The sequence below is a fragment of the Agelaius phoeniceus genome, chromosome 3, assembly GCF_051311805.1.
Source record: "Agelaius phoeniceus isolate bAgePho1 chromosome 3, bAgePho1.hap1, whole genome shotgun sequence".
NCBI classification, from domain to species: Eukaryota; Metazoa; Chordata; class Aves; order Passeriformes; family Icteridae; genus Agelaius; species Agelaius phoeniceus.
Window position 1 is genome coordinate 36076044 of NC_135267.1, and position 12100 is coordinate 36088143.

General features: G+C 41.3%; 1 protein-coding gene across 3 annotated transcripts in view; it reads left to right on the forward strand.

The window, feature by feature from the left end:
- Positions 1-255: 255 nt before the first annotated feature.
- Positions 256-12100, forward strand: part of ASAP2 (ArfGAP with SH3 domain, ankyrin repeat and PH domain 2) — an 84665-nt gene continuing 72820 nt past the window's right edge. For 2 of the 3 annotated variants that reach the window (XM_054629972.2, XM_077175059.1), the window contains exon 1: positions 257-607. In XM_054629972.2, the coding sequence (XP_054485947.2) occupies positions 482-607 (126 nt within the window). In that variant the 5' untranslated portion in view covers positions 257-481. Of the gene's footprint in view, positions 608-12100 lie in introns of all 3 variants that reach the window. The other variant, XM_077175060.1, reaches the window with a different exon arrangement.

Sequence of the window (12100 nt, forward strand, 5' to 3'; positions counted from 1 at the left end):
CCTCGGGGCTGGGGGAGGACGGACTGAGGGAGGGAAAGAGGGAGGGGGCCGCCATCTTCTCAGGGCGGGCGCCGGTGGCGAGCGCGCGGCGGCAGGTCCGCTCCGGGGGCTGCCGGGGGTCCGCGGCCGCGCCCCCGCCCCGCGAGCGTGTGAGGGAGCGAGGGAGGAGGAGGAAAGCGAGAGGGAGAAAGCGACCGGGAGGGCGGGGTGTGGAGGCAGCTCCCGCGGCTGGGCGTGTGCCCGGCCCCCGGTGCTGCGTGACCGCGCGGGAGGAGCAGGAGGAGGAGTGTGGGTGCGGGGAATTTCCTTGTGTGGCGGCGGAGGAACAACACCGCTCCAGACAGCGGGGCTGCGAGGAGGGCGCTGCCGCCGCCGCCGGTTGCCGAGCGATGTGAGGGAGAGCCCCCCCTACGCCCTCCCCTCCCTGTCCCTGGAGCCGCCTGCTTTCCCCCTCCCTCCCCTCGCTCATCCCCGCCCCGCCATGCCGGACCAGATCTCCGTGTCGGAATTCGTGTCCGAGACCAATGAGGATTACAAGTCACCCACCGCCTCCAACTTCACCACCCGGATGGCTCAGTGCAGGAACACGGTGGCGGCCATCGAGGAGGTGAGCCCGGGCGGGGGGCGCGGGGCGCGCAGCCCTCTCTGGCCTGGCTGCAGAGAACAAGGCGCTACCGGCGCTGGCTCCTGCCGCTCCCTCTCCCGCCCGGCCCCGAGCAGCGCCCTCGGCTGCCGCTTCGAGGAAATGGAAATGGGGCTCGCCCGAGTGGAGAGGGGAAAGAAAAGGAGGGGGGAAGGGCCGGGGCGCCGCTCCCCCGGCCCGCGGGGCTCACACTCCGCCCGCCCCTCAGCGCACGCGGGGCAGGGTCGTCCGCCGCCCTCAGCTGGGGGAGCCCGAGCCGTCGCTTCTCGCTCCTCCTGACGCCCGAGGAGCCCCGATCTGGGCGGTTCCGGCCGCTTTCTTCGTAAATGGGGGTGGGGGAACTTGAACTCTGCAGTCTCCTCCGTCAGCCCCTTCCTTCACATCGCCACCTGAACCACCTTGGTCTCTCCAGCTGCCGTGTGGGGCTTTGGCTTTCCCTGTTTGTCCTTTCCCTGAGTGTGTGTCTGCCTGCCTCCGGGCACAGGTGGGATTTAATCCGCTTTCCATTTCCCGCACACAGAAATTTAAACGCACTTCCCCCGGCCATACGGTTTAAGGCAGCTTTCCCTGGGGATCCGCTCCCTCAGGGCCGTGCCCGCTCTTTGGTGTCGGGATCCCGAGCTCCCTCTTCCCTGCCTCCTCCGGGACAGCCGGGCTGCTCGTGCCTGGCGTGAGCCGCTTTTGTCTCGCCGAGAGCCGGGTGTTTTTCTGTCTTTAAAGATACTCGGAACGTGCCGTTGGACCTGATGGTGAGAGCCCACCCTCCCTCCACGGGGGATGTCTGCCAGCACTCGGGAGAGGGAGGCTCTTTTCCCTCCTGTTTCAAATCAGAGGGAAATCTGGGACAGGTCTGAACACAGTGAGAGCACATTCCACATCCCAGTCATACACGCACAATGAAATGAGAAGCGTCTGTGTATCTTGACTCCTTTAGCAGCTTCTCTGAAGTAACTTGTAGGAGGGGGGAATCTTACTTGTGCTGCAGATTAATTTGCTCCATCTACCTGTTACATCAGTTCTTACAGTGTGTGTTTAGTTGATTTGTTTTGCAGTAAGCATATATTTTAAAAAGAGCCTCTTCAGCAAAAAGAATCTTGTCAGTTGTTGATGTCCCTTCTTTCAAAAGAACTGCCACTAGCAATGGATTATTAACTTGTCTTAAGTGAACAAAACGCAGGTTAGGTGTTTAAACACCCTTTTCAGGATTTTCCTGTTTTGCCAGTTCCCAAAACCACTAAAGCAAGGAGCTGAATTCAAAATAATCTTGCTCCTGAGGTAATTTTCTGCCCTGCAAGCTTGCACTTAAATGCCTGTATTTAATTATGCTTTATTAACCCGATAGTCTTAAGATCAACAATTCTGTAACAAAGACAACCTCTTCCTGAATATTTATAGTAATGAATAATTTTAATTGCAAGCTAGAAGTGGTTAATAATTGACTAATACAAGATCGAAGTTGGTACAAGCATTTGTGTCAAAAGCAGTTTTGTGCGATTTAGAGATTTTTATTGCAGTTCTGAAAAAAAATTGTTTTTTTCTCTAAGTTGAATTTAGTGGATTGGTGTTTGATTTTTAATGGAATTCAATCAGAACATTCAATCTTTCTTTGTATCTGCTTATTTCTGGTATTAGATGCTGTCTGCTAGGTTAGTACAAAATTATCTTTAGGTATAATGATGATAAACAATGAGCCTAGTAAAGTTTGCAAGGCAGGAGGTGAGAGATTGCAGAGACTGGCAGTAGTTGTTAATAGTATTGATCTATCTGGCACTTCTGGCAAAATATCAGCAGTTCCTGCCTGTTTGTGCTGCTGTCTGAAAGCATGTGTGGAAACAACTACTGACTCTTTTTCTCTGTGATTTGTCAAGAACAACAAATATATTTTCATAGTTTCAAAATGGTGAAATTTTTTTTCAGGCTTAGACTTTGGTTTGGAAATCCTCAGATCCTTTACCACGACGTGCCTGGTTTTTCAGGTTAAATGTGATTCTTGGATAAAAAGCTGTCTACAAGTTGTGTAATAGAGAAGTCAGGGCTCAGCACCTTTTCTCAGGGAGGCTGGGCAAGAAGTAGTTCATCAGCTTGTTATGAACTAAAGCTTATTAAAAAATGCAACTAAAAATGTTCAGGGAATACAAAGAACCTGTGCATTTCCAGCGGCACTGGTAGTGTGAAGCATTGATTTGCAGAGCACACTGCTCTCTTGCAGCAGGCAGTGCAGTTGTGGGAACTAGGAAGTCTGGCTGTGCATGATTGAGGGAATGTGTTACTTTAAAGCAGTTAATAGGTAAGTTGAAACTGGCTGACTGCTGACTTTGTGTATGCCCTGCTTTGAGCAAGCGACTGTAAGAGCTAGTTTATTAACTGAAGACACATTTTTGCTTCCCAGGATATTGTATACATTTATTAAATTAACAAATTAAGTGGTTAATACTGATACTTAGAGGATGTCTCTTTACTGCTACTCCCAGCAAATATGGTTCTGGAATGGAGTATTCACCTTCCTGCATGAAGCCAGCTCTGGGCTCCCAAGTCTGGTGCTCCCTTGGGAGCTGGGGAGGCAGGGCAGAAGCACAGGAGGGGGAGGCTGCTGTGACTTGTTAGCCTGAGCTCAGCTGTCCACAAACACAGATATGTTTTCACGTCCCATTAGGATGTCTTTTGTACTTAACATTGCTGGCTACTAGTTTTGTAATTCTGTCTTTGTTAATTAGTAGATATCTAATTGTGTCTTAAAAGTTTAGTTAATTAAGTTTTCCATGGTGGTGTGGAAGAGCCTTGTTACGTGAGGAATTCAATAAGATGTTGGACAATTAAGAGTGTATAATTTATCTGTGTATCTTTGTGGGCAGTGGTATTGCCTTAAATCTGAACTTGGATTAAGTGACCTCTGTCAGTTTCACAATATGGTTGATTCTTAGTTGAAAATACTTTCAGTTTTACTGTTTTATATGATTACATACACTGATTACAGACCATGGATTGTGGCTTTTGAGATCACCAGAAACACCTGCATTGCAGTTTGGGAGCTGGTGCCTCTTCAAACACTTGCAGAAAGAGCATCTGATTCTTTGCTGAATCTGTTTATTTGCTCTCAGTAGTGGAAAAGGGATTAGGGAAGGTGTGCTTGTGGAACACAAAGTGATTTCAAAGGAAAAGGAATCATATAATTTCTTCATTGTTCTCAGATTAGGATGTTGCTTAGCAAAATGTTGGGAATATTTAGCGTATTCTGAAACAAAATTATTAGTGAGCAATATGTCACAGACCCTTACAGGTTACTGTTTAATCTTTACCAGTGTGATAGTGACTAAGATTAAATAAGTTTTAATTGATAGAGTGCAGTGCATGGTCACATGATTCGGGGAGGTGTTGCTTGAAATCAGTAAACTGGTCTGAGAACTGCAGTCTTTTTAATTGTCTGTTTCTACTAAAGGTCACAGGATCTAAAAATTTGTGGTGACTATTTTTAAACTAAATTGTAATGAAACCTGCAAAGTGGTTCTAGTAACTGTGATAATTTTAAAGATTTTTAGACATTAGTTTAAAGAGTAATTGAATGACTAAGATCTAATTGTGCCACTTTTTTTTTTTTTTGAAGCGTGAGTTAAGTTTTACAATAAAGAGTGGAAGTGAAGCCCGTATTTCTGTTCTGACTGTTAATTGGGATCCAGTGCTGGACCAAGTAATTAGGATAGGGAGCAGTTTTGCAGACTAATATGTAAACAGAGAGAGCAGACAGTCCCTGTGCTGAAGACATTTCCATCTAAGTCAGGATTGAGGTATTTAGTACAAATTAGTACAAAATTTACTCACCTACTTAAACTTCACTGCGTGCACAGATTTCCCTGTGAAGGGAGGAGAATGGAAACGCTGAGAGAAGTTTCATAGGTTACTGGAACAATCCACATCACAGTGGCACTTGCCACTGGAGTAAATGTGTCCTAAAAAGTAGAGAGGACAAATGTGGGGGCAATATGAAAAGTGTACAACCAAAAGAAACAGTATAGTGGTGACAAAGGTGGTTTTAGTTCTCTGGATAGAAATAGATTTCAATTGCTTACAGTCTATTTAAAAACCACTCTCAAGGAATTTTTGTAAAAGCTGAGGAATGTTAAAGTAATAACTTCTAATTTCAGGTCTCTACTTGTTTTTTAGGTCCCATTCCATGATGATTATACCTCAATAATTCTGTTATTTTACACTTCCAAAGATTTTTTTTCAATTACCACTCCTACAAATGCAGCATGTCATTTCTGTATCAAAAGCTTTTTTTTTCTCACTGTCATTTATAATGCAATTTTCTATCAGAAATGGCAACATCTTCTTGCCACCTAAGGCAATCCACAGTTTTCAGCTGGCTTGGAGTGGTGTAAGGGATCAATGTTTATTGAATTTGATTCCCTCTTGTATGGTACAACTCTGTAGCGTGCTCTTCTGCATTTTGGTTCTGCAAAGCTAACAAGGGGGAGATGTAATAAAGCTTGGTAGGGTGGGAGAATGTGAGTCTGGATACATGGATGTATCTGTATATTTACTTTTTGCTTGCTACATTTATAGGACTGGATTCTGTTTTCCTATAGTTGATGATTGTGCCTTGCATTTCAAAGTTACATGAAGAGAGTGATTCTGTATAGTTTGAGAAGCAATAGGAAGTCTGATATACTGTAGTTCATTCTGAGAAATTTACTATGGTTCCTTGTATATTTCTTTTTAATAAAATACATCTTTATGCCCTTTAATAGAACATATTTGCTTTTTAGTAGAGCAGCATGCTCTTTAGTAGAACATATTTACACACTTTTCTTACCTCGTTACTAAATACACTCCCACAAATACATGTTGTTTAAAATGTTTTTTGTGTTCCTTTCTGGAATCATGATTCTCTGTCATCAGCATCCAAAGGTTTCTGGAAAAGTCATTATAACACAAAAGGCATGATGATTTCAAAAGAAGTGTGGGAATTGCTTTCTTTTTGAGAGGAATATAGAGAACAAAAATTGCAGAACTACAGGAGCTAAACTATACGGCTTCAGCTAGAGCTTTGTGCCTATTTTCAGGTAGTCAGTTTCAACTTAAAACTTCTAACATCAACATGCAGTCAGTTAAAACAATGTCAAACCACAAAAAAGATTTTTGTGCACCTTACCTTAGTGCATTTGGTGATGAATCTGATTAACATTACCAAATGCTCCCATTCCTCCTAGGAACATGAATGAAAAATATAGATTTATAAGGAAAGATATGTATCTTTCTGAAGTATTTTACTAATTGGGAGGTTTGTGTTTTGAGTTTTCCATAATGTTGGTGTATTTTTCAGAACCATCTTATTTGAATCTAGTGTACTTCATGCTGATCCCAGAAGATGGTAATGTAGAAAGTGGCTACTTCTGCTTAGGTTTAACCCACTTCCTCTTCATGTTGTTCTCTGTATACCATAATATGCAGCAGTGTTAAATAAAGGTGAATAAAGGTGAAGCCTTTATTCTGAAAGGCATTGGAAAGTCACAGGACAAAAGCCTAATCCCTGCTCCAGAGTTCTTACAGTCCACATGTCAAGTGGATCTGGCTGCTGAATACAGATGGAGAAATGCAAGAAAACTTGGTGCACCTGACTAGTGTATTGTGTTAGTAGATGAACCACTGTGAAGTACTTTCTTTTTATTCATATGTGTTGGAATAGTGGTTATAAAACACTTAGTTCAGCTCTTAAATCTGTGATTGTTTTATAATTTTCACCTTCCATATGTGTGAGTACGTGCATGCATTACATACAGCCATTCCCTGTGTAAGCTCCAGCACTGCACCTTCTGAGCCTTACTCTAGACAGCCCAGATGATCTGTTTACTCCAGTTTCCCAAAAACAACCTTTCCACTTAAAGCTCCACAAAAGTTGGGTCTAGCCTTGTTTAGGCTGACTTTTCCTCTCTTGTCTTGGGTATCAAGCTTCCCTATGCTTTCTAAGTGTTTACAGTCTCCTTATCTTTCTTAATGTCTTGAACCTCCTTTGCTACAGCAATTATTGGTGCTTTGTCCCATCTCTTGGAGGTCCCTGCCTTTGCCCAGCCCTGTCCAAGGTACTGGAGCAATGGCTGGACCTCAGGTGGGCTTCATGCTAAGGTGAAATGACTCATGGGTGGGCTGGTGGCAAAAGCCTTGACTTGTTCTCAGCCCTTGCTCTCTCCAAATAAATCTTATTTTCTTTGTGAAGTTGCTAGAGAGGGAAGAAGTGATGTTATAGTCAGGCACCTGTCGTGGCAAGCCAAGATGTTGACTTTTATATAAGGAAACAGATGCTGGATGGGCTAATGTGAGAGTTGCTGGTTTAAAGGAAAGAATCAAGTTGCGGAAACAAGTGAAGTGTTTATTGAATAGTAGGGGCTGAATTCATTATGTACTAAAAGCAAAACAAAGAAATTAAAAGCAAAGCACACACACAGATATATATATATAGGGAAAAAATCATTCAACTGAGAGCTGGTGAGGTTGATAGAACTGAAGAGTGCATGTACTAAAGCCTGAAAAATGTTCATTAAATATTCCAGGAAAGGGGAAAATTATGGGAAAATCCATAGACTTGGAACACCCCAGGAAGAATGTCCCAAATTATCTGAGCCTGTCAGACATGTGAAGAAAATGTCAGATATTCAGAGGAAGGTTTTGTTTTAAAGAATGTGTGTAAAGGTAAAAGACAAATTTGCAAAAGTCAAGTTTCTTTAGGAGTGACAGGAGGCAGTAAAGCAAACAAAAATGCTTTTAAGCACATAGAATTGCAAGGAGAAAAAGAAGACATAATATGCAGTTAGAATGTAGTATTAAAGATAATGTAGGTATTGCCAAATCTAAACAAGTGCTATGCTGCAATTTTTGAGCTCAAAGTCTGGGAGAAGGTAGAATGGATGGCAGGAATAGAGGTGCAACTAAGCAAGGCAATAAACAAAATTGTGAGCTTAACACACTCAGTTTGTTGGGGCTGGTTGACTTATTTCCCAGGATCCTGAAAGAACTAAGATGGTAACTAGCAAATATTTCTGACAAATGCTCTGAAGACTAGCTTGATATCTGATGTAGCACAGAGGGTTAAAAAGGCAGGGATGGAGAGAAGAGGAGAAATATTTACAATCTAAAAAAACCAATATTGCAATGAATGCAGAAATGCAGACCATGACTGTTAAATTGAGGAGAGGTGTTCTTACTCAAAGATTGTAAGTGTTCCTGGATGAGTAGCAAATGAGTACTGGTTCCCCTCCTGCTTCCAGAAATGCTTGAAAAACATTCTAAACGTGCATTTACAGCAATTACCGCTGCTATTCAAGAAGACTGTGCTTTCACATTTGTAGCATAGTCAAATGTGCAAGTGGTTCCCAATTGGAGAAATTGTGTGTCTCCTTATTTACTCTTTCAGCAGTGCTGGAAGCTGCTAATGGGAAATCAGAATTACTGAGGATCATACTTGTAAAGCTGTACAAAGTGGTCATACCCAGGTTTCATATAGCATTAAAATCTCTCCTTTGGTCCATTTTAACTGAGACAATTTTTTTTTCTTTAACCCAGCTGGAAAATGTAGTTCTACTTATGGGACAAGCAGAAGTTTGAAGTTTGTACTATTAACTTTATTGCAAATTAAGGGCAGGACTTCTCTTTTTTTTGGTAGCCTTTTCCCCACACAGTCTCACATTTGTTAGCATGAAGCTTAAACTGTTCTGCATGCAAAATGCTTACTGTAGCTGCTCTTAGTGGGGACAGAGACATCAGCTCAAAGAGTTTTAGTATTAGAGATGAGATTTTTTTGTGATTAAGGTGACCACAAATTTCTTTTGTTTTGACTAAATCTAGACTTCTTTTCTGAAGTTTACATCAATCTGGGAATTAAGTGGTCAAGGAAATTTGGCTGGGAAGCAACAAAAAATGGTAACACAAGAAAGGGAAGACTCACAAAGTAATGGACACCTGAAATGTTTAAGAGGCAAAGTGGACATCAGTCAAATGTGAAGAACAAGAAAAGGAAATTTGAATTAAAAACTAATTGAGAGATTGAGAGAGTTATTCAGAAGCAGAAGTACTGCGATGGCATATGAGGAATTGAAAGGTCAGGAATTGCCACTTGGGGAGAAGCATTAAGGAGGGGATAAGGAAGTGCATAAAAAGTTTGAGGAAATTCAGAGAAATTGGAATTGACAGGAACTGCAGAGGAAGCGGGAGTGTGGCAGTGTTCACACAGGAAATAGGATGAAAACACAGGCCCGAGAAGGTGGGGGCAGGGCTAATGTGAAAAGGGTCAGTGTAGCAAGGAAGTGGGCAGGAATATAGGGAAGGGGTAGTGGTGGAGGACAGAGTATAATGGTGATCTCTTAGCTATATCCTACTGGGTAGTTTAGGAATGGAAGAAGAGTACTGTAAGTTCCTCAGAAAATGGGATGTAATTAAGAATTATGCAGACTTTATGAGATATTATACATATCTCAATTTTATTTGGACAGAGAAAATAATTTACCTTACAGGGGAGGATTTATTGATGGAGGAACTGAGATACAGCATTGTAACTGAATAGGCTTTTTCTTATGAGCAATGGGGCTTTGCAGGAAATTAGCTTGGGTGGTGTGATTCAGTACTTTTCATCTCAAGTAGTAGGCTTTGTTTTCAAGTGAGTAGGTGTTGGACAGAATTTGAAAAATTTGCTTCTTTGTGTATGTGAACTCTGCTTCACAAAAATATTTACTATGTAAGTGACATACAGTGCAGTGTATTTCATGGGAGTATATTCTTTAAGAGGTGGCTGTAAAAGTTAACATGAAAGAAGCTGTAGTATAAATTCTAGCATCTGACTTGTTAAACCAAGAAGAAATAGAGAACTGAGAGAGAAGGCTGAAACTCTGCTCCTTGTGTCTTGGAGCTGCGTGGTGTTCAGAACCATCTGCTGTTTGTGGACCCCTCAGCTAGCCCTGATTAAAGATCAGATTATCAATGTAGTTCTAGCCTGAAATCTATAATTCTGTCTAGGCATTATGCTAAGTATGTGTGTGGTTACATCAAAACAGCTGAAGTGATTAGAGCTGAACAAACTACTTCCACATTCCTGAAAGCTTTGTACTACATTTAAAAAGCACATAGGAAGGAAAAAATGGTAGTGAAGGGATGTGGATGTTCTTACAGATTATTTTCTCATGTTTTATGATTTTTCTTTATTGTTAATGAAAGATTTCTTTCCTAGAATATGCAATTTCAAGGAATTTTAGGCTGTATTCTAGGGAAGTCAACTCAGAAACAAATGCATGAAGTAATCATTTTAAGCCCCTTCAATCAACCAGGATTACTGTTTGGCTATTGCAATAGGAGTAGAAATTTCCCTAGCATTTGCAAACATAGAGCCCCTGCTGTGTAGTCACATGCAAAACATGCAGTATGGAGTTTTGCAAAGCACATGTTTTTAATTATTTGTTTATTTTCCAGCACTGTAGGTGTATGTTACAAAACAATAGAAAAAATGCCAGCAGAGTCCTCCCACACTCTGAGCTCCATGTAGAGTAGATGCTGATTGTGCTGATAGAGAATGAGAATAGCATTGAAGAAGCAACAAAGTAGTAAATCTTTCCTAAGCTGCTTTTTGTTCAGTTTCATTCATTCTTCTGTTTAGTTCACTCTCTTCTGTTATTTAAATGGTCTGGATATAGATGATAAGCTTTCCATATCAGTATTTCCAGCCCAGTCTGTTTAGGGATGGAGTCATGTTTGCCACTGCCTTCCCTGTCCCCCAGGCCATACGGATGTGGAACTGGTACAAGGACACACCGTGCTTGTTTACATATAGATTCAGGCATTTGTCTCTTTTGCTTCAATTGGTTGATTCAGTAGCTCTTTTCTATTTCATTTAAGAACAACAGAGGTTCTGATAGGCCTGGACATGCTTCTCTGTTCTAAATTGCTTCAATTTTAAATGCAGAAGTTCTTTGTCTTAGGTAGTGTTTTGTCTTAGGTAACAGTTGTGTATGAATTTACCTTCCTAATGTAAATTGATGATACAGGGAAGTACCATCTGTTCCATTCTAGAGATACCTTCCATGACATGAACTCTCTCATTATTTTGGCAAAGCCCACTCTAGGGATAAAGCTTTTATTTTTGCATCAATATTATGTAAATGAGTATTGTATCTCTACTGTTTGGTGCACTAATAATTGCATCACTTAAGATTCACTTACACTTTGAGGCAGCTGTCTGTAGTGACAGGAATGTCTGAACTGTAATTTTAGTTATACTTAAAGCTGCTGAAATTCCAGTAGAATTTAAGATCATTGCTTTCAAATTGTGATAGTGTCCTGTGATCTCTGTGTTGAGCACCTGAAATGAATGGCAGTTTAGATGCATTCTTTCATTTAAGTGTATTGATACTGAGATAATGCAGAGATTTTCAAAGGTAGAGTGAATTACAGAGAAGTTGGAGTGCAAATCACAGGCTGAAGTCTGAAAGCCACTATAGAACGGAAATAATTTTATAATGTTTCAGGAGAAAATAAGTTATATCATTTGACACTGGGTTTTATGTATAATGAAAATATAGCATTAGTATTATAGGTAGATGCTGTTAATAAATTTCTACCCTGATAATAGAGAGATGATGTCCAATGTGCTGGTTTACCTCTGATGAACCTTATTTTGACAGCTGGTTCTATATGTCCCTAGGAATAGTTAGTTCATTTAAGGTGATTTGTCTTCCTCTCCTGAAGTCCCCTCTAGGTACCTCTGCTGTTCTTTGCTGTGGGAATATGGCATCCTCAGAGTTTCAGGTGTATCATAAGCTAGATAGAGTTTGTATGCCTTCTATTCCCTTTCAGAATGGACACCTTGTATGTGTCTGCCAGAGATGTTTGTGACACCAATTTATTTTTTATGTCTGTTAAGAAGCTCTCAGAGGCCTGTTAAGACTGAAGTTCAATTTTGCTGTGTTGCTGTAGACTCTTCTCTTTTCTAGGCTAGTTGCTTGTCACTAGAATTATTGGATACCTAAAAAGAAAGAGTCAAAGGAGTGTTGGATGTGGAGGGATAGATCAGTTTATGGCATCCAGCGGATCTGTGTACACACTGCAAATATTCTCATTTTTAGCATAAAGTACATCATACATGGGGGGAAATGTAACTGTTTCATTTTTCATTGTTTTATAGGGATTGTAACAGGAGTGTCTGCCTGGTTCAAGTAGAGGCTTGGAAGACTACAAATACCAAATTAGACCACTAATATGGGAACTTTTGAGTATCTGGAAAGTGTTTTGATTTGTTAATTGCTCCCATAAATAACTAAAAATTCTCTTTTTAGAAAGCTTATCACATCCAGAATAAAATGGCATTATGCTCTGCAAAGATTAATTCTTGTTGCCTCTGATGGTGTCTAAAAAGATTTAATACCAGAGAAAAAAGTTCCTGAATTAAAAGATGTGCAAAAGGGAAATCCCAACAGCCAGCTC